Below are 27,118 nucleotides of genomic sequence, written 5' to 3'. Positions count from 1 at the left end.
GGGGGGGGGGGGGGGGGCAGGGGGCGTTGCTTTCAACCTTTTTAGACACCAGGCCACCACTCCATAATTTTTGTGAATTGAGTGGCACATTTCAGAACCTAATTGATTTATTACCATGCTTACTTCCTTTCACAGGGGCTGGGCAGATGGAAGGAAAAGGAGGAGCAACTGGCAAGGATGAGCACGTGCTTATCTCCTTGCTAGGGCTGGGGGAAGGGAGAAGGAGGAAGAGGCAGTTGGCACCCTTCAAAAAGGATCTTGCGGCACTCCATCACCTTGGTTGGCAGATCATTGATATAAAACAGCTGTCAATGAAGTCATTGGAAGTCGATGGTATCCTATAAACAGATTAGGGTCCTGAGTTCTAACAGGAGATCTGCTTTAAAGATCCTGTAAATGTTAGTTTATTATTACAGTCTGTTATAAAAAAAAATATCAAGTCTAGTTTGTTCCTTCTGGGTCCAAAGTAAGCCAATTTAACCAACAAGTGTAATAGCTTTCCCTCCCCTTCCTCTCCAGAAGTTTAGCCCAGCTCAGATGTTGAAATAAGTAACTTTAGTGAGGGATGGGATTTTTAATTCTTAAGGGGGTGGAGGTAAAGAGGAGGAATGCACAGGATACCTCAAGAGCAAGTGCAACAGGAAAGAGGAGAGCATTAATGTTAATGCCTACAGAATAATACAGAAGAATTAAGTCATGGCAGGAAAAAAACCAGCTAGAAAAGCTTTACTGTGAGAAAACAGTGATGCCTTGTCAGGAAAGACACAGTGGGCACTTATTTGAAAACAACCCTCCATTAACGCTGAGCAATTAAACACAAACCTCAGATTATAAGAGGAGACACAAGCTTCGTAATGTGATGAGAACATTTTTAATTACCGTATAACACTGCTAAAAGTTTGCCCTCATCTAGGTTTTCTATAAAATCAGCAGCAGCAATGCTTTTTGAGCTGTTGTGACACTTTGCCGATGTGGGCCCTATGAGGCCTTTCATGTTAGCACACAGCATTTGATATTCATAATTTTCAGGCAGAACTGACTTCTGCATTGGAAAGGGAATAGTGGGGACTAGGGGTATGCAAAATGAGCCGTATTCGATTCGGATTCAGCCTGAATCGGGGACAGCGATTCGATTCATTGATTCAGATCACTGCCCAAATTTGATTTGACCGAATCTGAAGATTCAGTGCTTATTCAGAGAATCAGTGATTTGGCCATAGACACAGCTTTAAATGTTTTTTCTACATACCTCAAGGTACCAGGCGCAGCTCGTAAACGCTGCAATGGTGGGGCAGATGGAGCATCCCACAGGAGTGCAGGGGTTCCCCCTGCATGCTCGGCAGCAAACCCAGAAGTGGACCGGAAGTAGTCCCAGTCCACTTCTGGGTCTGCTGGGGACTGCGCTGGGGGGCCCCCTCTAGTTTGGCGATCAGCTACAGGGGGACCCAGGAGGCACCAGTTTCTGAGCCGGGAGGACCCCCCCCCCCCGCTCTCCCCAGCAGACCCAGAAATGGACCAGACATGCTTCTGGTCCATTTCTGGGTCTGCTGCTGAGTGTGCTGTGGAGCTCCCTGTGCTCCTGTGGGACACTCCATCTGCTCCAGCATTGCAGCTTTCATGAGCCACCTGTTACCTTGAGGTATGTAGAAAAAAAACATTTAAAGCTGTGTCTATGTCCGAATCATCAAATCTTTCCGAATTGATTCGGAGGGTTCCAATTCGATTCGCATTTGGAGTCTTGGCCACCAAATCGGACCGAATCAAATCGGGGATCAAAGCTTCCTAGAGCCCTAGTGGGGACCCTAGAGCAGCCCGTTTCCTTGCTTAATGGAAGGATCCCATGGCAGCAATAATTCAGAAAAGCCCAGAGGGAACCTCCTTACCCTATGTGATAAGTGATAAGGCTGTTTCCTTTAACTCAAACAGCAGAAGCTCATCCTTGATTAGAAGGCATCATTAGTTAACTAAGTAATTTACTTGATTTACTTGTTGTAGAAAATGAAGAAGAAACTGTATGCCTATAGTTGCTTATGTCTGATAGTAAGCACAGTAGTCTGCTTACCAGTGAGCTCTTCTGCTTTCAGAATTTAAGATAGTCAACTACCATATGGTTAGCTGTGAGATTGTCTTTCCCTTCTCATGGGACTTGCATTAAGGCATCAGCGCTTATTATATTAGTGCCAGTTGTTCCACAGACCTCCCACATGACACTGAGGAAGACATTTAAGTGCTTCAAGTTCTCTTTTCCACCCATATTTAAAATTGGTAAGAGGTGGGAAGACTTTTACCTTCCCTCATGGGCAAATCCAGAGTTTTGAAGAGCGGGTGGTGCAGATGATGTGCTACATCTTCACACAACGTTTTTCAGTAGTTAAAAAGAAATCAGAAGCTTTACTAATATTGCAGGGCCTAGGGCTATATTATTCAGTTCAAGATCAAAGCAAGATTTTGGAGGGGAATGTGGATTAATTGGGTATTTAAAAAAAAACCAGAGTAGGCAAAAAATAATCTAAGATGTTGTTTTAATAGTAGTGCGATCATTAGAGTTAACTGGATATCTTTCTTTAGCTAGAGATAAAAACAGGCTTCAGGGCTGTGAAATGGGAGCTACATTACCAGGAGCAACTAATGGACACAAGAATTGCAGAAAAAAGGGTAGATTGATTAGTGGAACACTAAGACCATTTAAAAGGAGAGAGGGAGAGTTGTTAACATTTGCAGAATAAAGAATTTAGAGGTAAATCAGCAGGAGTATAATGAGCCATGAAGTCAACTGACTCCCTCACTGGTGCTTGAATAGAAGTGCTACTGCCACTTTCAGGTAGGAATCAGTGGAGTGCAACTGCATCACCACTGGATCCACCCTTCCTCACAAGAGATGTAAGGTCATTTCGTCTAGCTTGCTTGGAAAAAGGCTTTGAAGTCATTAAATATAAAAGCAGTCTACTTATGGACAAAGCAGATAAGAAGGAGGCATCCAGAAAATCAGTGAGGATGAGGAAATAAACAAACTTTTATTAGTTTTTTCTGATTCAGTTTTTCTCCTTACACGACCTACACTAGACTCATTTGCAATACTATTAATTGCTTACCTATCCCAAAGGATGAGTGTAAGAAAAAAAAAACCACAGCCAACCTTTTAAACTTTAGTGTGTACCCCTATCTAAGAACATTAATAAAACTATTTAAGTTAAATTACATATAAAATCATAGAAAATTGGGGTTGGGAGGGACTTGAGGCCAACTAGGCCAACCCCCCCTCCCCCCCCACTCAAAGCAGGACCATCCCAACTAGATCATCCCAGTGATGTGGAGATTCAAACAGAATCACTGTTTGGCTATCAGAAGCACTTTATTTTGCATGGCCACGGGAGAATAGCAAGGGGTAGCTCATTCTCAACAAGAACAAAGCACAGGCTACTTTATACTGATATATCATGTACAGATCGACCCACCCCATAACATACTCTTGGCAGTCTGACAGTGACTCATCCTGGTGTCTTGCTGAACCAAGCGCGCTCTCTCAAGCTGTTCCCTGATAAGCTTATCCTAAAGGCCACCGTGTTGTTCTCATTCGGCCTTCAGCTGTATCCCCCCATCCTGTCCCGACAGTATACGCTCCTTTCAGTACTTCTCCATTCCTCATCATTCCCCCCTTGTAAGCACTTGTGCTTACACTTCTATATTCATAAAACCTTTGACACTTTCTTGTCGTTCACACTCATAGGCCACCTCCCTGAGCACCATCATCTGCAGCTCGGTCTTAGCTTAGAAACACTCTGGGCAGTTTTTGATAAACAGCGCAAGAAACACAGAAACATTCGGATAATAATGAAAACGGCAAAAATGCATAATAAACTCAGAATACACCACTTTAGCAGGGATTTCAACCATCCCTCTACATCTGGTAGCCACCCCCCAAATCGAAGGGTTTCTCCTCTGCAACCGCATGGATCACCTGCAACTGCCTTTTTATGGTGCGGAGGTCTTTTTCCACTCGTTGGTGCTGATTGATTCAGGTACACCAAGTGTGATTAATAACAGCACAGACCCCACCTTAGGCAGCTAAGAGATAATCTAAAGCCATACAGTTTTCAGTAGCCACCTGCCCTACCTGGTTGATTTCATCATAAAGAGCTCCTAGGGCACTGGCGCTAGCATTAATTCTTCCATGACTCCTGAAATGTTTACAATGGTTCCTTCTAATTCAGCTACCCCCAACCAAGGGAGAAATGCCCTAGTAAATTGATGGAACCCGGTGGGTCGGGAGACCAGTGGGTTTTCAACTGCTCACCTATGTCTGGGTAAGCCAGGTGGGAGATTAGACACCTCATGCCATGAAAGGCTTGGGTGTAAATCAAACTCCGGGATGATTCTCCCCAGAGTACAGGTGTCAACCCAGTGCCATGGCAAAATCTTGTGGGCATCATTCCCGCATAGCCAAAACAAGCCTGGAGCGGCTATAGTGCTGAGGTCCCTACAGGTTATGCTCCCACTTTGGCACTTCCGATTGACCTATAAGGTATAGGAAGGGGCACGTTGGCTCCCACCAACCTGCACTGAGATATTGATTGATTACAAGAAGTAGATTACAAGAAGTAGAACCTAACAACACATAGAATTCGGACCTGTTCATTAGCAGACTATGGGTCTCCTCCAGGGTTTTATGAATAGTGAGAGACCCGTTAGTACGCTGAAAGGACATATTTCCCAGCAGGATCCCAGACGTATTATAGGAATGATAATCAAAGGTTACCCAGCATTTGGGGTAATGCCCCACTGAGTAACCAGCTTCTCCCATCCTGCCACTCCCATTGGACCTATAACAGAAGCCTACCTCAAGTCTAGAGGACGGTCTCCAGCTGTCTCGAGTCTTTTTCCACCATTCAGGGATCAACTGCTGCTTTCTATTAGAGTGGGAGGAAAATCTGACAAAGCTAGTATTGGTACTGTTTCCCCAGTCCTCAAGGAGAATCAGTACCCCAAGCATTGGGACTCCTCTGGCTGGATGGGTAGGCCCATGTATGCACGCCTAGTAGTTCGTAAGGTTGCCTGCACTAGCAGTGCTCTGCCCCAGGAACATAATACTGTTCTCCTCCCATGCCCTGACTAAAACTCCTGGCATGAAGCAGAGTAAAAGAAAAGGTAATATCTTGGGGGCCTACTGGAGCGGGGTTCCAAACGCTGCTATCCTTTGGAACTTTGGAGGGGCTACCCTTGACTAAAATTTCAGCCTCCAGCACACTACTACCAATAAAATACCACAAGAATACAGAACAGTGTTACCCCCTGGGGAGTTTCGAAACCTACATAATTATCTGCGACCTCCCAAGGGTTAGTGTGATTCATACTAAATTACTAAAAGCAATTCAACACATAAAACAAAAGCTCGTAGCCTCAAGTAAAACTTGGCTAGCTGTGCAGGCCATTCTTCAAGACATTCTCAGCTGTCCTAATACGGATTTTCAACTTCGAGGGACTGGAGAGGAGCTGGTCCGGGAGGTGGAGCTCAGTGGGCACTCTTCCCGCACTCAGCACCAGCTTGTAACCCATCCCCGCTGCCAGCCTGGACCCTGCGCCAGCTCCGGGCTCACCCATCGGGGCTGCACCATGGTGGCAGCAGCTGCTCGGCAATGTATGCCACCGCCGCCTCTGATGCCCAGTGCACAAGCTTCGGGTGGGCAGCAGCAGCAAACACTGCCTGGCAAGCAGGGTCATTTTTGATAGGAACCAAGGACAGATGAATATTAATTTTCTAAATTTTTTTTAGGGGCCCTGCCGATAAAATGGCCTCACAGACCAGATCTGGGCTGCAGGCCATATTTTGCCCACCCCTTGCCTAGCTCCATCCTCCAGGGGGTTTTGAAAGGCTGCTATTAAATCCCTTCTCAGTCTTCTCTTTTCTAAACTCAATAAGCCTTATTCCCTCAGCCTTTCCTCATAAGTTATGTGCCCCAGCCCTATCACCATTTTTGTTGCCCTCTGCTGGACTCTCCAGTTTGTCCACATCCTTTCTGTAGTGTGGGGCCCAAAACTGAACACAGTACTCCAGATGTGGTTTTACCAGTGCTAAGTAGAGGGACAGAATCACTTCCCTTCCCTGTTGACAAAACTTGTACCAATGCAGCTCAATATGCCATTTTCTAGGTCATTAATGAAGATATTGAACAAAACCAGCCCCAGGAGCAACCCCTGGGGCACTTCACTTGATACCAGCTGCCAGCGAGATAGTGAACCATTGATTACTACCCTCTGAGCCCACCAATCCAGCCAGTTTTTCTTACAGTCCATTCATCCAGCCTGTACTTCCTTAGCATTGCCTGCAAGAACGTTGCGGGAGACTAATCAACAGCATTACTTAAATCAAGGTACACCACATCCACTGGTTCCTGACCTTCACAGAGCCGGTCATCTCATTATAGAAGGCAATCAGGTTGGTCACACATGACCAACGAACTTTATACCTAGTTAAGAGGCTTTTTGTCAGTATTTGTAGAACAACTCCCAAGTTCTGATTTATCCTCAGTTTTGAGTACTTTTGTGTGTTGGCTAGTTAATTGAATTGCACAGATGGATTGTTGTAAAACGGCTTCTTACTACATTCCAAGTCCTAGTGCGATTCTGTATTTGACAGTTTAAACCTTAGATTTTGCCCTTTATAAACATATTTCCAAAGTAATGGTAACTGAAGTTATTCAAACCTTGTACAAAAAATGAACAGTATGAATCAGACCAGCATTTTGAAGTTTAAATTTATGCCTTATTTAATTTAATGTTGTAAAGCATATTTTCAAACTACATTTTCCTATATTGTGAGCCCATGTGGATCCCTGAGAGAAATGTGTAGCTATGTCTGTAGTATACAGTTAAAAAACTCATTCAACTCATTTTGTCCCAGCAGCAACAGCAACATTTAGTTCTTTTCTCCCCTCCCCAGACTTAATTTTGGTATATCTACCAAAATAGATTCAATATAGTACATTACAAGAAACATCACATTTTAAGCAGCTTCTTTTCTTGCTTTTCCTCATCTTGTGCCCTCCTCCAATTACCCATTCCCATCTGTACTTATCTGTGTGGTGTAACTCTAGTGGTCATATTTAGTTGCATTTGAACCCAGAATTTGTATTTTGTATACATGTTCCCTATAATCTATTTAGAAAGCTTTTGTGGGGGGAAGAACAGTCTTTTTCCATCACCAGTTCCCTCTTTCTGTTCTCTGCACTCTTTCCTATTTACATCAACTTCCCCCACTCCCCTTTGTTTGTGGCTTGCAGATTCTGAAAATTATTAGGACACATTCATTTTTTTTTCTATATACTACATAAAAAGAGAAAGATAGTGTGAATCACAACCTCGTCATCTCAGGTGGAGAATTACATAGTGGTTGTCTTGCTGAAAAAGTGCATGATCTGGGTGTGGCATCAAACCAAACAGTTTAAAACCTCTCATGCCTCGCATCTCAGGAGAGATTGTATAGAACTTTTCAGAGTGAAAGAACCAGTGAAGCAAGAATGAAGTCTTCTACTACTGCTCAAATTCAATGTAGTACAGCCAAGTGTGATGTTATGTCTTAGAAGAAAGTCTGCACGCATTGAGCAGCTTTGAGTTTGATGCACGTTAAGCTATGAAATAATTTTTGTCTGAAGACCCTGAGATGCTACAGAACTGTCTTGGTCGAGAGGCTACACTTTTGCAGGTGCAAACATGTACTTTTCCAGGTGCACATAAGCTTACTAAGTACGCACTGTAGGATGGCTCCTGGCAAGCGCTCCCCCCTCTCCAAGACAGTCCACTACAAGTGTTACAGGATGAGATATGAACAAATAGCCGTCATGGTTAAATCACTGGATTACAGTGATTCTCAACCAGGATGGCGCGACATCCTTTCAAAGGTGCTATGGGATGATGCACAATATTGGTCATGATTCACAGGATAAATCCAGAGATTTCAAGTAGGAATCTATAGCATCAAACACTTTAACCCAGGGGTGGGCAAACTGCGGCCCATGGGCTGGATGTGGCCTGCGAGGCCATTCTATCCAGCCCACGGGCCCCCCAAAATTTAGAAAATGAATATTTATCTGTCCCTCGCTGCCTGTCACGTGGCCCTCAATGGCTTGCAAAAACTCAGTAAGTGGCCCTCCGCCCAAAATAATTGCCCACCCCTGCTTTACCCTGTTGTGGTCTCTGAGTTCATTTGCAGAACTAATATAAAATTACATAAGACATCTATTTTTTTCCTCTTACACTCATTTTCTACTCCTTGCTTTATTTTCTTGAAATTAGTGTACGCTGCATTGCAGTTTATGCAATTATATTTTTGCAGTTTATGCTATTAGACTTATTACTCTTCAGTAAGAGCACCCATTGTGAAAATGACACTATTAAAATAAACTGTGTCAAATAGTGGAGTTGCACACAGCATCCAAGTCTCCAAACAGAAGCTCTACACATCGCTCATCATGCATGCTAGGAGAAAAAAAAAAGTACTAGTGCTAAAGACATTGCTCAACTTAAGGGACCTTCATCCCTTTTTAACTGTAGGGCCTGGTCCAACAGCAACTGTTGTCCATAAAATGGTCAGTACTAGATCAAATATGGAACCTAATCCATAAATCCTTCATGGAAGTCCAGTTGATTTGGCATGCTACAACACCCTGCATCTTTCTACAGCAGCAAGTTATTGTTAGTTGACAGGCTGAAATGCGGTATTGAATAGAACATTAGCATGATTTTAGAAAGAATGTATGCAAACACTGAAAATGTATTATCAAATTCAACGTAACGTGAATGGGAGGAAGTAATTGTGATTTTTTGGAAGAGATCTGATATCAATGTAGCTCGTCTTAAGAGTGTTTCTACCATTCCATTAATATACATTTGTGTCCATTTGTTTTTAGGACAAGTTAAAGTGTTCAGGGCCCTTTATACATTTGAACCCAGAACAGTAAGTATATGCGGCTTTTCATTTCTATATCTTATTTAATAAGGCAAAACATACTCAGGTTTTGTATTAATCTAATAGATTTATTTTACAAAAATATGTGATGTCAAGTATCTTGCATGTATGTGTTCTGCTGTAACTGAACATTAGTTCTTATCTAAAGAATCTGTGTGTAGTCTTCAAAGCCTAATTCTCCATTCCATCATTCAAGTCCAAATCCCTGTATCTTCAGTTTCTGTTAAGTTATGCTCCAATGAGACCTACTTTCTGGTGCCACATGGCCATTATCTGACATTGGCAGACTCTGCCAGGGTAAGTACAGGCAATCAAAAAGCTCGTGGCTGAATTGAATCAGTCTTTGGAAGTTAATCTAAACTGCACAGATTAAATTGAAACAGAAGTGAACGGACATTTACCTTGGATTCAGGAAATGCAGTCAAATGCTTGCAGTGGCTCAAGCCAGAAGTCGGGGGGTACTGGAGTATGGCTCTCTGGCTGTGTATTCACTACTTCTTCCTGCTGCCCCCTGAGGTCTCTGGAACTTGCAGTCCAGAATGAAAGCAGCAGGACTGTGCAGCAGTAAGTTCGATCAGGGGAAGGGGGTGTTTAACCTCCTTTTGTGGCCTGAGATGCCAGGGTTTGCCGGGGGGTGGGAGGGCAGTCCTCTCCCTGTAGGGTGGGCTGTATTCCCAGCCAGGCTTGCCCCCCACCCTCTTGTCAGCCAGCCCTTACTGTTCCTGCTAGGGAGTAGAGGGGTGGGGCCAGCCCTGCTTTCCGGAGCAGACAGGACAGCCTAGGCCAGGGCTGGAAACCATGCTGGAATATTGTGATTTAACTTGAACCAGGAAGGGGTCTGGGGGAGAAGTTTCATAAGCTAGTTTGACCCAAATCAGTTAAGTCTGATTCTACATTCAACCAGCTTTATCTTAAAACAGTTTCAGCCATTTTTAAACTGGTTGATGTGCACTGAGCTTCTGTTCTATTACCGATTTAAACCAGTTTCTGATCACTTAAACCAGTTTATGTGCAACTTCTGTCCCTAGCCCCCAAGTTTAGGCTCACTTTTCCATCCTTTCCAGCATAAGAAAACTCAGCAGAATTGATGAAGTGGATAGATTGGGTATAAACTAAGAATGGGATTTAAGGAGCATTTACTTATTTATTGTACGGTTGAACTGTCAAATTTCTACATTTCTTCAAACTAATACTGAGGGGTTACAGTCACTTACTCTTTGTCCATAACCCTTTATCCTCCCACAAGCCAGAGGTGATATTTGCATCAAGGCTGAAATCCTTGCCTAACTCAAGTCAATGGCAGAATCTTGCATTTTAGGACAAAAAGGGAGAACTGTTTCTGTTGCTGTTTCTCTTTATTTGTAAAGAGGAAAAGATGGTGAGGAATGATATTTTATAGGGCTGTGCGAGGCTGCGGACATCACTTCAGATCCAGGGCCACTTCGGATGCTGAAGCAGCAAGCCTGGATCGAAGCGATAGCTTTAGGCTTTCCAAAGCAGTTTGGAGCTTCCGAACCATGTCGGAAAAGCTTTGGACAGCTGAAAGCAAAAGTTAGAAGAGGGAAGGAGAGGGGGTGACTGGCATGTGTAGGGGGCCAGCGAGAAGGATTTCTCTCTGACTGCCTTTTCAATGACAGTGTCTGGGGGGAGGGACCTAGAAACAGCATAAAAGCCTCTGTTTGCAGGTGTGCTGTACCTTTTGTAAGCTTGTTCCATCTCAGGAACTGAGTGAGAAAGGTACCCTAGTAGACGGGCAGCTTGGCCTGTCTTGCTTTAGTCAGCAGTTGAACTTGTTTGCTCCTTTTTGTTGTTAGAAAGGGTTAGGTAGGATTTAGCTTAGCTTATCTTAATATCTCTTACTACTAGTCACTTAATTTATTTCAATTTATATTTGCTCCTTTTTTTTTTTTTTTTTTTTTGCAAAGTTTCTTTTTTCAAAGCTGCGTTTTCCCTGCAAGCGTGATCCATCACTGTGCAGGGAGGCACACAGATTGCATGCGTGCACACACACAATACAGAAGGAGAAAAATCAGATATTCAATTTATACATAGCTCTTAACACTTCTTGTTACTGAAGCAATCAAAGAAGAGTCCAGTGCATGCACGCAACAGAGGGAATAAAACACACAACACCAAAGGAGTGACACACATATACGAGACCTTTTGCAGCACAGGAAAGATTAGTATGAAGCATGCTGGAAAGGCAGGTGCCAGTTCTTCTGGCAAGGGAGGGAGAGCGTTAGAGCTGCAACCCCCTGGAAACAGACACATTCTCTTCCCAAGCAGCCATGACATCAGTTCTGCCAGTGGAAGCAAGGAGGTGGGAGCAATGTCTGCATCTGACATCCCTGCACCTGCATCACCTCCCCTCAGTCCAAAAGTAGGCACCCGCACTGGAATCACTGTCTCCTCCGCCCCAATGTCATCTCTCAGTGTGAGCCTCCTACTGCGAGAGGAAGAGCTGGAGCTGGAACCAGGGATGCTGAGCACACTGGCTCAAGCAATTGTGGGGACTGAGGCGGAATCAGAGTTTGTGCTCCACCCCCCTCAAATTTTCCCTGGACCCAGGTCTCCTTTGGGAAGCAGCACCTCGGAGGAGGCTGAGGTTGTAGAGGCAGGTAGCTCAGCTGAGGCAGCTCCCCCTCCTGTTGAGGCTCATCCTGCTGAGGAGTGGGATAAGGCAGGATCCTCACCCTCAACCCACGGGTGAGTAGCATAGTGTGGGAGCATTTTGAGCTGGCAGATGATCCTAGGTTTGCCATCTGCCAGCACTGCCGAAGGCACATGAGCTGCGGCAAGAAGGTGAGGCACTTTTCCACCATGGCAATGCATCTGAGGAGGCAGCACACCCTTGCCTTTCTTCCTGCTCAGCCTGGCACCAGTGTAAGCGTGCCAAAAGGGAAGTTCCCCACTCGCTCCAAAGCCCCCTTCCCCCCAAAGCAGGGGCAGGCCACCCTGGACCAGTGGGGGAAAGGGGAGGCAGAAAAGGGGCCGCATTCAAGGCGAGCAAGATCACCCAGAGCATTGGGGAGATGCTTGTTCTGGATAGCCAGTCCTTCTCCCTAGTTGAGCGGCCAGGGTTCAGGTGGCTCGTAGCACTTCTGGCCCCATCTTACAAAGTGGCTGCACAGACCACCTTTACCAAGATGGTGGTGCCGTCCCTGTATGAGGCAGGCAGGGAGTAATTGAGGGAGGAGCTGCGCCAGGCAGGGCCGCAGGTAGCCTTGCACTTCACTTCCATCTGGAGCAGACGGGGTGACGATCACGCCTACCTCTCCCTCACAGGGCACTGGTGCGATCAGTCAGGCCGTCAGTGGGCTCTGCTGCAAGCTGAGGTGCTGGATGAGTCCCACATGGCAAGGGAGATCCTGGGGGTCATGAACCAGATGGTGCAGGGATAACTCGTTGGGCAGGCCAAGCTCACCCATGGGTTCATGGTCACTGACAATGGGGCCAGTATGGTGAAGGCTGTTGCTGATGCCAACTTTGCTGGCATCCACTGTGTGGCACACAGGCTGCACCTCATAGTGAGGGGTGCCTTGGAGGGGGACAGTGCTGCCAGTGACAGCATTGCCACCACTACTGCTACAAGCCAGCTGATTTTGAAATGCAGGAAGGTGGTGGGCTACTTCCATTGCAGCATCAAGGGGGGCAAGATGCTGCAGGAGAAACAGGCAGAACTGAGCATCCTGCAGCACAGAATCATACAGGATGTGGAGACTCAGTGGAACTCCACGTACCTGATGCTTGAAAGTCTGGTAGAGCAACAGAAGACCATCCATGAGATGGCCTTGCTTGGGGAGATTGTGCACCCCCCTGAACAGAGCTGAGTGGGGTACCATCTCCTAGATTTTGCTGGTCCTCAAGCCCTTCCTCAAAGCTACCAAGACCCTTAGTGCTGGCGATGCCCTCCTCAGCCAGGCGATCCCCCTAGTGAGGGAACTGGAGAACCGAATGGACAACGTTCCTGGCTGGGGCAGGCTGCTGTCACCAGACATGCAGGCACTGGTGAGGCAGCTGAAGGAGGGTATCAGGAGATGGCTGGATCTCTTGTGGACTGTACTGGATCACATGATGGCAGGCACATGCCACCTGAGGGTGAAGGGGAGTATGTGCACTGGTAGCACCAAAACCCTCGATCATTGGACGCAGGTGCTAGTCAAAGTCAGAGAGGCCAAAGTGCAGAGGGGAGGGGATGTGGAAGAGGAAGATCCACTTTCCTGTGCCAGCACTCCCAGCCCCAGCCAGTCTCTTCCATGCCAGCCACTGCCAATGTGGGCCATGGGAATTGCTTCATTGCTGGGGTCCAAATGTACCAGACCCCAGCCTCAGGCAGGTAGGTAGCCACTAAAGCCTTGGAACTCTCTCACTGAGGATGTGGAGCCACTGAACTGTGACCCCTTGGCCTACTGGGCAGACCACAGCTAGACATGGCAAGATCTGTCCACGATTGCCCGGCATTACTTGTCCTGTCCACTGACCAGTGTTCCAAGTGAGAGGGTGTTCAGCATTGCTGGGGATGTTGTGACACTCCACTGCATTTGCTTGGGTCTTAGTTGGTGGAGCAACTGGTGTTCCTAAAGGTGAACATCCTGCTGCTGGGGTTCCCTAAGCTCCACCTGCAGATGGACTGAATGCTACCCTCCTTACTCCATCTGCACCAGTTTCCTTTTTTGAGTTTTTTAAAAGCCAAGTAATATCCTGCTCTCATCTGGAGGGGTCACTCACTGCATCACCAGCCAGCAGGGGAAGAACACGTCCCTGCTGAGCTCATTCCCCTGCCAGGATGAACATGATGGTATGGGATTGGGATTATGGGGAAGGAGGACGACCCAGGTCCTGGGCACGACCACTAAAACTGCACCCTGCCTGGGTAGGGAGGCCGGGTGGGACTGATGGCGGCACAGCAGCCCCGTAAATGCCAGGACCAACGATCCCCTGATGAAAGGTGGGTAGGAGGTGCCCTAACCTCCAGCTAATGCATGCACAAAGTCCTGGCTGGGGAATGCCCAGACCTGTCACATCTTTGACAGGCCTGATGCTTGCTGGTTGCAGTGCAGTTGTGAGGCTCCCAGTGAGCTCAGCTTAGCTGCCCAAATGCCAGCTTTTGCATTGAAAACCCCTTTGTCAGGCTGAGGAAGTACCTGCAGCTGGTCCAGGATGGAAGGAATAGTAAATAAAACAGAGGCTGTCCTGGCCCACAATACAGGCAAGAAACCCAGTCAGTGAAAATGGAAATGGAGGTGTCAGGGGGGGAGTGACAGGCTGGGGTGAGCGGATAGGAGGGAAAGTAGGATGCAGCAGCACAGGTAAAAGTGCAGAGGTGCCTGGGGTGTCAGGTGTCCAGCAGGTCACAGTGTGCCAGAATTCTACTGTCTTTGTGCAGTCCATGAGTTTCTGTACCTGCTACCTAGGAGGCTGATGACCTGCAGTTCATAGGCCCAGCTCTGAAAAGTGGTTTGCATTGTAATTTGTTCCCTCTCAGGGTCAGGCCTGAGAGACTGGAGGCAGAGTGTTTTTTTGGTGAGGAATGTGCCCCCCATGTAGTTGGGTTTGGTTGTCTTTGCTAGTTTCTGGTGTGCAATTTGTGGGGGTACTGGAGATAGCTGGCAGGTGTTATGTTTTGAGCTGTAGGAAGTTGGCTTCAATTCTGGTGTTGAGGTTAGGTGCTTGTTTGAATGTACAAAGGGGTTTTCAACCCTAAAGCTTCCAAAGATATATATTTTTAAGTACTTTTTTTTCATAATAGATATAGACATAAAACACACAAGATAAACCATCACACACCATGAGTAACATCATATGTCTAACACAACACAACATCTTTACTTCTTGCTGTCAATTCCTTTATAAAAAGAAAGGCTCTGTGACAGGTCCACGTGGGTACCTTTGATGCTGCTGCTGCTGATGCTACTGGTGTTGAGCCAGCTAAGTTATTTTACCTGTTGTCATGCAAAGTGGTGGACCAGACCTGAGGCTGTAGGGGAGGAGACCTCACTGGGCCACACTGCCGTGTTGTTCAGAGGCCCCAGTGCCAGAAAGGGCACACCTTCACAGGCACGCACGCAGCACTTTGGCCAAATAGAAGCAGGACACCGAACCAGAGCTCCAGATCGGATCACTGGCATCCAAAGCGGCTAGATCCAAAGCCGAATTGAATAGCTGCCTACTTGCACAGGCCTAATATTTTATATTCATCCCATATTACCTCCTCCATCTACCCAAAGATCTTTGTGCATGTGCTGCTGCTACCACATATGCTCGTAGCTGCTTATAAGTACGTAAGGGGTGTATATCAGGACCTGGGAGAATGTCTGTTCACCAGAGTGCCTCAAGGAAAAACAAGAACCAATGGTCATAAACTCCTCCAAGACCATTTTAGGCTGGACATAAGAAGAAATGTCTTTACTGTCCAAGCCCCCAAGACCTGGAATGGACTCCCTCCAGAAGTGGTGCAGGCAGGCACCTACTCTGGACTCTTTCAAGAAACGCTTGGATGTTTATCTTGCTGGGATCCTATGACCCTAGCTGGCTTTCTGCCCCTGGGGTAGGGTGCTGGACTTGATGATCTTCAAGGTCCCTTCCATTCCTATTGTCTATGAAATCTATGAATCGTGAAGTCATCAGTCAGAATTAAATTATGTTAGTTTTTAAGCAAAAGACAAATGAAGCCCCCACCCCCAAAGTTTAAACAATTTAAAACTCACTTTGAATCAGTATGTCTTCCACGTAGTCATAAATCAGCAGGTCTAACACAGAACCACAGCAGGAACTGAAAGCTGCCCTTTTGTTGCTTATTCTGAAGGTTCCTGCAAGTACTTGTCTTGGAAAGGGTACATTTTTCTGTAATAAGCTAACTCTGTTAGTGCCTGGTCTGATTGCATGAGAATGGTGTTAAAAAGAGGAATTTGCCCCAACCTCAACTACTTAATAAGGCTACAACATGAGCTTCCACAACCCAGGAAATAGAACTGATGTAGGAACTCAGCATTTAAACATACTTTGAAATCCACGTGTAGGCTTGGATTTTTTCCAAAACTAAAAGACTTGCTTTCAAGGCAAAGCTTCTACAAGATGCTCTTGAAGAGTGGCAGGAAATATTAAGCCATACATACACCAGACTGTGTCAGGAAGTTATGCTCAACATTCAAATGCAGTACATGGATGACATTTCTAATAATTTTCTTGAGCCAATCCCATTTACTGTGGTGTCAGGTGACTAAGGTGACTTGCAACAGATCCCCAGTACTGTCATGGATGTGTAAATAGCTTTGTGCCTCATTAGCTTGGCCACAGCCATGGATGACAGACTATTTAAATACTGTTTTCCAAGAGGGCAGGCAATATGAGTTCCTAGCAGAGACCATTCTCAGCAGATATCAATTCAAGGAAATTGGAGCCACTGCTGTTTGATGATCCAGGAATCATGCAAGAGGCAAGGACTGCCTAAGCCGATATCTTTTATTGGCCTGGCTCCTGAAGAAGTGCGTCTTGCATTTGAAAGCTTGTCAGACTCTATCCCAACTACACAGTTGGTCCAATAGACGATATCACCTTAAGAAATCTTTTACCCTCATTAACTCTGTGTGTATTGGGAAGTCCCTCACTCAATTAACCTCACTTTGGGAATCCAGTGTGAAGCTGATGATTCAAAACAGCCATTCCCAATAAAAATCTAAGCAAAGTAAATTTTAAGGCCCTTAAGAACAAGAAAAGAAGTTGGCTGCTGCACAAAGCAGATTAGTCTTAACTGTAGTACAACCACTGCTTTATGTCATACTGAAATTTCCCCCACTCATCTTCTGCTTTCTTCCCCTCCCTGCCCACAAAGTGAAGTTGCTGAGTACCTCATGATGCATCAGCATTACAATCATGGGAAGCAGTTGCATCATGGACAGGCATGTACAAACTGGCTTTAACCTAGCCAGTTCAGGTAACAACAACAGTAAAGATATGGCAGCGTGGGCTTTAACAAAATATAGCTATCCAAGTACATACCTAAGTAGCTTTATATAGTCCCCATGGTTGCAATCACACCTTTTTTGTAATAGAGGCATAATCTTGGTGTCTTTACCAAGTCCTTTTCCACACAGCATGTGCACACACACTTCCTTAGTACGTGCTGGTGACTAACACAGTTTGCTTAGAGATTATGTTACAAAAAAAAGTAGGCTAGTTATATCCATTTATCATTTTCCTGTATATGACTCACCCTGAAATAGGACACATGCCTTGCTTTTGAAAGATTGAATGAGTGTGGGGGAAGGATCTTCCTTTGCAGTAAGTCACCAAGTAAGAGCACCTACTCTGCCAAGTCTGCAAATTATTCTGCTCCCTGTGGATCACATGCAGTTACTTTAGCTTTTGTGTGGCAGAAGCTAAAATGACAAACTGCTGTTACTATATTTCCTCGCATATAAAACATATCCCAATTTCCAGTAGCTAGTGTTTGGGGAAAAGCTGCATGTTGTAAGTGAGAAAATATGGCATTTCCTTTCTCTCTAAACTTTTGTATTGAATCCATGGTAGGAAAATGCCCAGTTACCATAGCTGTTATGTATATGCTCTAACAGTGCTGCCTGTCACATTTCATGCTATAATTCATCTTACCAAGACTGTCGAACAGTTCTGTTGGGGCAGTGAACTGTTAAGCAGAAAAAAAGTAGAGCCCTTTAAATGTTTATATCATTGCTTTGACTCTGTGCACGCAATCAGGCATTCTCTTTCTTTCAGCCAGATGAACTATATTTTGAAGAAGGTGATATTATCTACATCTCAGACATGGTGAGTATATAACATGGTTTTAGTAGCTGTGTTACAAAGAAACTATGTTTAAAATGTAAATAATATTTCTAAAAAAACTCTCTCCTCTCTCTAGAGTGACACAAATTGGTGGAAAGGAACCTGCAAAGGCAGGACTGGACTAATTCCAAGCAACTATGGTAATGTCTAGAATATTTCTCATTGTTTATATACATCACTAGCAATTTCCTTTATGCATAGGATTGCTAAGAATGAATTACTAGCATTTTCTTGAAGGCTAATAAAAAAAATACCGCAGTTAGAGAGTCCAGTATCAAAATACTGAAATGCTGTCTTATGCAGTGACTTATGAGGACTACACCACCCTATGTAGTCATCATAAGGATAATTTGGGGTTGTAAGAGAGAGGCCATTAGTTTTCCATGCTGCTTCTTGATTTAATAACTAGTGTCTAGCTTCTGAGTCTGCCATCAAGTGCTCTTATGGGTTCTTCAAGGAAAGCTTTGAGAAAGAAGAGTTCACAAGATGTGCACAGATGTTGTAGGATAATTCTCAGTATCTTTTGCATTTTAGAGTTTCATAAAACTTTCTGCAGCTGATGACTCTTCTGGGGCCTAGCTCAGTGAAGTATATGGTAAATTATGAGTCTTTTGGCTTCAGACTGATAGGGTGCATAGTTTGTACTGTAAATAAGTAGGTTCAAAAGTACTGCTTAAAAGTGTGTTTGTGGAGTACCTATGCTAAAACTTGTAGCAGCTTTGGAAAAAAAAAATAGTGCAATATCTCAATTCTGGATTAACTGAATCTAGGGGTACCCATAGTAATTTGCCTGTATACAAATTACTATAGGCAAAAAAAAAATATCAGTGTTTTCAGATTTGCCCCTCTCCATGTGCTCAGGGAGAGCAGGGTCTGACAGTAAGGCTGGAAGGGAAAGGGAAGCATGAGGAAGAAGTTGAGGGGGGGTAAGTGGGCCACCTCCCCCCCCCTCCCATTTTATTTTCCCTGCTGTAGCAGTGGGAAGGGACAAATTTAAGGCAAATATCCAATATTTAAGATTTTATACTTGGAAAATTATAACAAATGTATACATTTTCCATATATAGAAACTACTGGGGGGGCATTTTATATTTAAGGTACTTATTCTCCAGTAATTATTTCTTCATAGGAGTGAGCTGCAGCAATCCAGAGTCCTGGTAACAAACATATGAATTTGAGTTGGTACTGACCAGGCCAAAAACCTTTTTTCTTCCACTAGAAGCACTAAAGAAGTTTTTGGTTTCATACTAAGTTAGCTAGTTTTCTGGGAGATAGTATGGTATGGTCTCTAGGATGGTTACATAGAAGTTTGAGCAATAATAAGACCAAGCACTAAGAGACTCGGTATGTTGGGTCTTGGAAGGCAATTGGTCCCCACTCCTTTTAGCTTTTCAATAGATTCTCGACCACTGTTCTCAACTCATTCCAGAAAACATGTGCTTCTGACATATCTATATCTTAATAGTTCCCCCTTCCCTCTCCCACCCAGGAGCTTGTTGGCCAACAATCTTCAGTGACCTAGCCTAGAAACAGGAAGGGATCTGGAATAATAGAAGAGGCTAGATGTTGCTTTGGGAATTTACTGCTGAGCTCTCACGAATGTGGCCCAGACATAAAGAGAAATGGCCAGATCAGAGGCATCAAGGATTTGCTTCTTGAAGATGCATTCAATTATTCTGCTATCCTGAGGGGTTATAAAAATGCATAAAAGAGTGAGGGGAAAAAGAATGGACTACAGTGGCTATGAACATCTGTTCAATGTCTTCTCCAGTATACTGAATGCTCAAAGAAGAGAAATCATTCCCATTGAATAAATGCCCTTTTCCTGAGAAAGAAGGTCTTTTTTTTAAGACTTTTCGGAGACCAACTATATATAAAACCATAGATAACTGATTTATGCATTTAAATATTTTGCTGACTAACATTGTCCCCAACTCTCATTTCTTTCAGCTGTTGGGATTAAAAACACACTTTAAATATTCCATTATTGGGGTCAGAATGAACAGGAAACTTCATTTTATCACAGGACCTAAAAACAACCCCTGGCATGTTGTACTACAAAGTAACTCTGAAAAATGTTTTGTAACTTCCTCTGTCATGGCTTAGTTCCTCTCCCCTACACATCAGCAAAATCTTCATATGTCAACAGTAAAGGGAGGAACTTGTGCAGATACCTCTGCCATAGATCCTGTTGTCGGGTGCTTCCAGAGCCCCAAGTTTCTCCCTGCTATTCCACTGTTGGTCACAAAGAACAAATAACATTTGCCCCAGGTTGATTCCTCATTCTCACAAATCTTAATTCCACCTGCCCTCACACCATACCCCACAGCTGCAACAGGGGAGCTCCAAGGGATCTCATCCTTGAGTTATCCAAAAATTATGGGTCTTCTGTGAATAAGAGAAAAGCCCAAATTATCAGTTGTTCTGAAATCATACCTTACTACAGGCAATTAGGTGAGGCTGCAAAGTAGCAAAGAGATATTGCATTACACAAGAAAATATAACCATAGAGTTTGGAGGCAGGGTAAAGAAATAAAACATGGATGAATATTCTCACCCTCTTGTCCAACACAGTCCTTCAGAGAGGTTGCAAGCAGCTGCACACTGGCCCAGCTTGTTGCTGGTGGCAGATGTACGTGTGCCTTGAGGCAGATGGCAGGGGAGGGGCTGCAGCTTTACTGCCACAGCAAGGATTGAGCCCCTTGCAGCTCCTCTGTCATCTACCCCTGGCATGTCAACATCCTACAAGTGGAAGTAGGGGGTGTTTTTGGCACTCTGCCCCAAAATGTTGCCAACCCCTGCTCTACCACCTCTGACAGCTGGGGACCAGGATTATCTCTATATTCTGAAAACCACTTCTTCTCAAAAGACATGTTAAATACTTTCAAGATGCAAACCCCCTCCCTACCCCCACCACACACACACTTTGGTTCCCTGGAGAAAGTCTAGTACAGTAATCTCATGCAAAATGTTTCTCTCTGCCTGGAGAATTTGGAATTCCCCCAGGTACTGTCCCCCAAAATGTGCTTGCTATTGTGTGAAACTGATACTTCTCCTTCCAGCAAGATTGATGACCACAATATATTGGGTGCCCTTCCCAGCAATTGGTTACTTCCTCATTTTGATAGCTCTTCCAGGTACCTGGGGGTTTTGGATTTCTCTTCTCTTTGGAATGCAATTGGTCATTGACCTCAGGGCTTCAGTGCCTCTCCCTCACCTCACTTCTACTAAGTAGGCACACAATAGCTTTTCTGACAGGCAAATAGCTATTAGTTAGAGAGAATCATTTCTGATATCTCATCTGGCTACATTACAGAATTGCAGAGATGCATGCATACATACACAATAATGTGATCCAGACATCAATACAAGTTAATATAGCTTATTGGTACCTTTTGAAAGAGATCAGCCGTGAGGGTGGTTAAAAATCAAACTTGGAAAAAAGTAACTGAATGATGATACACTGTGAACCCCCAGACTATTCCTGCTTTTAGAGTGGGTATGTGACAACATCCAACTAAGTATCTGGGACATAGGTCCGTCATATAAAGAAGAGTATTTGTAACTATGACAGTACATTGCAGGCTTTGCAAAGTATTTGAACATTTGTTTAGGCACTAAAGATGCCCTGCAATAGCCCGTGCAATAAGTTACATGGCCTTAGTTTAGCGATTCTCTACCAGGTGTCATACGATCATTTTTCAGAGTACTGCAGGGTGCCAAGCAGTTAAGCATTGTTAGATATGCAAACAGCTACAAATGAGTCGCAAGCTAAACCCAGAGATTTCAAATAGGAATCAATAGTGTCAAAACCAGTCTGACCTGTTGTGGTTTTTTCTGCATTCTTTCCAACAGAAAAACATGCTGTGTTGTTTTCTGTAGTCAAGAAATGAGTGAAAGTTAAGAGCTAGCATTTTCCAAGGGATGCTTGTAGTCCAATGAGGGGTATTTTGAGTCTAAAAAAAAAAAAGTACCACTGTTAGAGGAATGGTTGAAACAATTGCATCCTCCATCTCTATCAGGACAGCTTTATGGCCCAATCCCATTCCTTGCATTCAAAGACAAACTCCCACCCTTCCCAAATAGACTAAGACTGCAGAAGGTCACTCTTTCCAGTTAATGTCCTGAAACAGGAAGTGTGTCTGTATCATGATCTTGTGCTCCATCTGCTGGACCTGGTGAATTGCATGCTTAAAAGCCAGTGTTACTCTAAACACTGATGATGTTGGAATTTTTACAACATCTACATTAGTAAGATAGTTTTCTTCTGAAAATTACGATAAAAATAATCAGAAAGGTGAATGAATCTTCAGACTTCTGAGAATAGCATATTCCTCAGAGAAGCAGTACACTTTATACTATATGCTAGGTTTCATAGACATTAGGGCTGGAAGGGATATGGCAAGATCATCAGGTCCAGCCCCCTGCCCAAAAGAAGCACAATGTATTTTATACTACTTGCTAGAAGTACAGTGACTAGGAAATTGTTTGAAGAATGGCTATGAAACTATAGTGTGGTCAAGTTCTGCTTTTTCCTTCAGGCTTTAACTTTAATAGTTATGCACACAGGTTTTGCTAACCTGATATTTTAGATTATATGAAATGCAAATAATAGCATTTATATCCTGTTTGATTAGGACAGATTAAATAGAGGACATTGTTATGAGCTACCAACCCTGGTTGAGAATATAAACGGATAAGTTAGAAAAGATCTGGGTGGGTCACAGAATTTTATGTTGATGTAGAAACATGGGATTAGATAGGCCTTGAAAAGCCATCAAGTCCAATCCTCCGCATCCACAGGCCACTATGAACTGGTCCACAAAAACATCTCCTCCATTTCTATTTGTTTCTTACATACCACAACCACGACAAACAAACAAGAAAATCGTAACACGTACAATTCATACGACCTACACTGTGCTATAAGAGAGCAGCAGAGACAAGGGCTGCAGTGGCTGGAAAATAGGGAAAATATGTTCAGATGATCTAGTGATTAGATCTTGCCCTATTTTACAAAGGCAAGCAGGAGAAAAAAAAAAAAGCTCTTGCATGAGGAGATGGCTTAATTTGTATTTTAAGTAGCTGAAATTACCTAACATTTGATTACATCTTGTGGGTTCAGTAGTTTAAAGCTTTTACCTGGGAAGCAATCTCTCCTGCCACCTACCAGCAGGAAGCAGAGTAGACACCCATACTACAAGGTTGTCTCAGAACTATACCACTCAGTTATACTTCCCAGAGTAGCTTAATGCTGGCACCTAAAACACAATTCAAAACCACGCTTACCACTATTCTGTAATGGAGTTTAACTTGCTTTATTCCTTCCAGTACAATAGCAAAATGCCTGGAGTACCTATAAATCCTCCCCACCTTAAACTTTACTAGCAATATTCAACACATCTCATGAGCATTCTTTCTAATGAGAAATGGCAGCTACTGATCAAATGCAGTATCAGTGCTCAAGAAACTTCTACAGCCTCTTTTTTCAACTCATACATATAGGAAAATACCAAAAAAACCCTTGGTGATTAAAGACTAGATCTGAACAAACCCAAGGTGCCTACACGTTCATTGTTGCCATATAGTAAGTCATGGAGGCTATGTCGGGGCAGAGTGCTCAGTTTCTTCCTTGAGGAAATAAACCTTACCCGCGTGCAGCAGGACAACCGTAGCACCATGCTCAAGACCTCAGTTTCTAGCGTGCTCAAGGGCAGCAGCTTGTGAGTCTCCCTGGGCATTCTTCCTACCTTTTCCTTGAAGTAACAGAGAAGAGATCACCATCCTTCTAAACATCAGGCAGTGTTTGTGGCAGCCTATTTATAACAGAGTGGTTAGCACACTTGCCCCAAAAGTAGTAACCCTGGATGCAATTCCCTCTTCAGACTGAGGATTGTATTCAAACCCACAGCATCTTAGTCACTAGTTTATGGACTTGACTAGGTGGAAAGAAACTTTTAGCCCTCCTGGATTCTAATGCACCTATTTAAGCTGTGCCACCTAGTTAGTATTAGGCCCTTTAGTGGTTAAGCAGCCAGTGAGTTGGTTGGGTTTATATTATAATTTTGGATTTAGCTTATATTCCTGGCAAAATACTACGTTTTCTTGCCTAGCATATGCCCCCAAAATAAGACACTTAAGAAATTAAGGCAAAATTAAGAAAAAAAATTTCTAGAACTATAACCATACTGAGCAGGGAGAGAACCTAATCTTCGGTCACATTCCCGCTTTTTCCTCAGGCAAAAGCTGTGGTTTGAAACCCTTCACAGCTGAATTGTCAGCAGCTTTTGGCTGATGAATCAGAAGCTGAAACTAGCTACCACTGAAGACTGAACTTCATGGGCAGATCTAAGATTTTGAAAGAGAGGGGGTGTGCGGATGGTGTGATCTACCATCATATATATAACAAGACACATTTTCTCTGGTTAAAAACAACCTACAAAACTTTGCTAATGTGCTAGGTGTTTAGGTCTGTATTGATCAGTTTAAGATCAAAGCAAAGCCAAATATAACTCCATTAGAATGTACATCAATTTACTATATTATAAACGTAAAAAACACAGCAAACTAAACAAAAAAATAAGTCAAACAATGTTTCATGAATCCTGTGGTCATTATATTTAAACCTCTTATTAAGGATTTAAAAAAAAAAAAAAAAAGCTAGCTTTCCTAAGTCTCTTTACAATGCATCCAACACTTCTCTGATATCCATTTCTACTCCTGGATAGGATATTTTCCCATCTGAGCTGACGTTTTTAAAATGGATGTAAAAACATTGTGCAGGGCTGTGAAATAGGAGAGAGACCAGGAATAGCTAAGAGACAGCAAAATTGCAGAAGGAAGGAAGGATATCTTGACAGTGGAATATCAATTCCATTAAAAAGAGGGTTGTTAACACCTGTGGAATTGAGAGAGATTAGCAAGAATCAGGTACATTACAATAAACCATGAAGTCAGCCGAGTCCCTCTACATTTCCTGAATAGAAATGCCACTGCTGCTGCCAGGCAGTTCATTTTAAACTTTGGATAGAACAGAAATCAAAGTGGGGATATGAACCCACCACTGTGTCCCCCTAAACTTGCCCCTGCACCTCTCTCTCCAGGTGTCTGCTGGTAGGTGGGGAGAGGGACGAGGTGGAGAGGAAGAAAAGGAACATCTATCATGCAGTGCCTACATGCTTCTATTGTGGGCATAAAAATCAACTGTCCTGCTTAAAGAAAAACACCCCAGTTTTGGAAGGATAATTTGGGGAAATGTGTATGGTATTCAAATAAATATGGCAATCTTTGGATTTGGTCTTACCCACTGGTTTATAGCCCATTTCCAAGAGAGGTCTGGCTGACCTTGGATTTTCAGAAAAAGGAAGTCCCCTTCCATGCCCTAATCTCCACATTATTAAATCAACAGTTTCATGATTGTTTAATTAGTTTAGTTTAAAATTTAATTTTAATTTGATTTTATTTTAGTGGCTGAGCAAGCTGAGTCCATTGATAACCCATTGCATGAAGCTGCCAAAAGAGGTAGGTATAGTTTAGACTAGATCTGTCTCACATTTAGACAGATTTTCTAAATATCATAGTGTCAAAGAAAAAAAAAGACTTTTTACTTCAAAGTAAGATTGAATCTATGCTTTGTAGTTTGGTTTGTTAAATTTTATGTGTTATATACATTTGGAATCTTAAGTTTATTGAGGCTTAAAATTTGTTTGTTGTGGGGGCAGGGAAGGTGGGGGAACAGGAACAAATGATTTGATACTTGGACAAGTTGTTTCACAATCTACAGCAATAACCATCATCACCATCTTCTACTAATGGATAAAAGTTCTAATTCTGAAAGCATTCAGGCACAGCTAGATACTACTAGTTCAGTTAATCAAGTCATTTTTTGTAGGGAAAGGAGGAAAGTTGCTGTTTTTATTTGTTTGTGTGTTTGTTTTTAATGCTTATTTTACATAATTTTTCCTGTTGGTTTCAGGCAACTTGAGCTGGTTGAGGGAGTGCTTGGATAACAGAGTTGGGGTTAATGGCTTAGACAAGGCTGGAAACACAGCCCTGTACTGGGCTTGTCATGGTGGGCACAAAGGTACAGTAGAAATAACTAATCAATTTATTTCAGTTGTCTTTAACTAGGTCATTAAACCAACAAACCACTGTGATTGAAAAAGGGAAACGGAAAATACATGCAAAACAGAAACCAGTCGGAGACTCATGGGTGTTAAATGTAGTTTAAAAAAAAAAAAAAAAAACACATACAAAGCCATCTGCTGTTAAAGCAGACATTGATTATGACAGCCAAAAACAGGAAGTGAAAGAGAATTTAGAGAAGGGAGAGCAAAGAAACATTGCCACAGTCATTGAGCCTGTTTTCTTTTTTTTTTTTTTTTTAAATACTCGTGGTATATTTGTAGTGCTTGCTCCATACAATCTTCACAGGCTTTGAAGAATATTTTACCTTTTCTAACTAATTTCATTTGACTCTTTTCTCCATTAAGTCTTGGTTTTAATATTATCTGTTTTTTAATTCAAAGGAAGTTTTGGTCTGACATTGTTCTGTTTATGTAGATATCGTGGAAGTCTTATTTACCCAACCAAATATAGAACTGAACCAACAGGTAAGAAATTGTACGCCATCCATTTAATTACAATTGTCTCTTTAATTCCTAGAGCAGGCTAGGCTTTTTTGCTGTGTTTAAACCCTGTTGCTTCCCCCCCAAACCTTCTCTATCTTCACAGAACAAATTGGGAGACACAGCTCTACATGCTGCTGCTTGGAAAGGTTATGCAGATATTGTAGAGATGCTACTGGCAAAGGGTAAATATTTAAACTAAAATTTCAGTACTCTGGGAGAACCGTGTCTTTTTTAACACGGAACAGTTGGGTTTATAATAGACATGTTGTAAATTAATTTTATATAATCTAATTGTGGTTCCAAATCAGCTTTAGAAAGCTTTACTTCCTAAAATCATGCAAAGCCTAGAAGTTGCACAGGTCAGTCTACTTCACAGACAAGATCATTTCAACCTGCCGTAAAAGCATTGAGATGCTTCCCAGGCAGGTGGGAGGGAAGAGATGGGGAACGATCAACAAATGAGCTGCACAAGCCCTGCTTCTGGGCCTACTGCAGTTAGTGATCTTCAGATCTGTTCCAGGAAAAGCCATAAAGCCCAGCCTAGTTGTATAAGTAAACTTTAGTAAATCCATTGAGCAACAGTATACTGATGTGGTACGTAACTTAATAATGGAAACTGTTTTCTATAAAGGAGCAAGAACAGATATAAGAAACAATGAGAAGAAACTGGCTCTGGATATGGCTACTAATGCTGCAAGTGCTTCCCTGCTTAAAAAGAAACAAG

General features: G+C 43.3%; 1 protein-coding gene across 1 annotated transcript in view; it reads left to right on the top strand.

Annotated features, from left to right (window-relative positions):
• Positions 1 to 27,118, top strand: part of OSTF1 (osteoclast stimulating factor 1) — a 54,170-nt gene that overhangs the window by 13,282 nt on the left and 13,770 nt on the right. Inside the window, exons 2-9 of the mRNA XM_019517438.1 lie at positions 8,904 to 8,950; positions 17,696 to 17,746; positions 17,841 to 17,904; positions 25,232 to 25,285; positions 25,740 to 25,847; positions 26,327 to 26,376; positions 26,498 to 26,576; positions 27,026 to 27,118. Coding sequence (XP_019372983.1) covers positions 8,904 to 8,950; positions 17,696 to 17,746; positions 17,841 to 17,904; positions 25,232 to 25,285; positions 25,740 to 25,847; positions 26,327 to 26,376; positions 26,498 to 26,576; positions 27,026 to 27,118 — 546 coding nt within the window. The remainder of the gene's footprint in view (positions 1 to 8,903; positions 8,951 to 17,695; positions 17,747 to 17,840; positions 17,905 to 25,231; positions 25,286 to 25,739; positions 25,848 to 26,326; positions 26,377 to 26,497; positions 26,577 to 27,025) is intronic.

The sequence above is a fragment of the Gavialis gangeticus genome, unplaced genomic scaffold (assembly GCF_001723915.1).
Source record: "Gavialis gangeticus isolate Ggan-Ray unplaced genomic scaffold, GavGan_comp1, whole genome shotgun sequence".
Classification (NCBI taxonomy): domain Eukaryota; kingdom Metazoa; phylum Chordata; order Crocodylia; family Gavialidae; genus Gavialis; species Gavialis gangeticus.
This window is presented reverse-complemented; position numbering and strand designations above follow the sequence as displayed.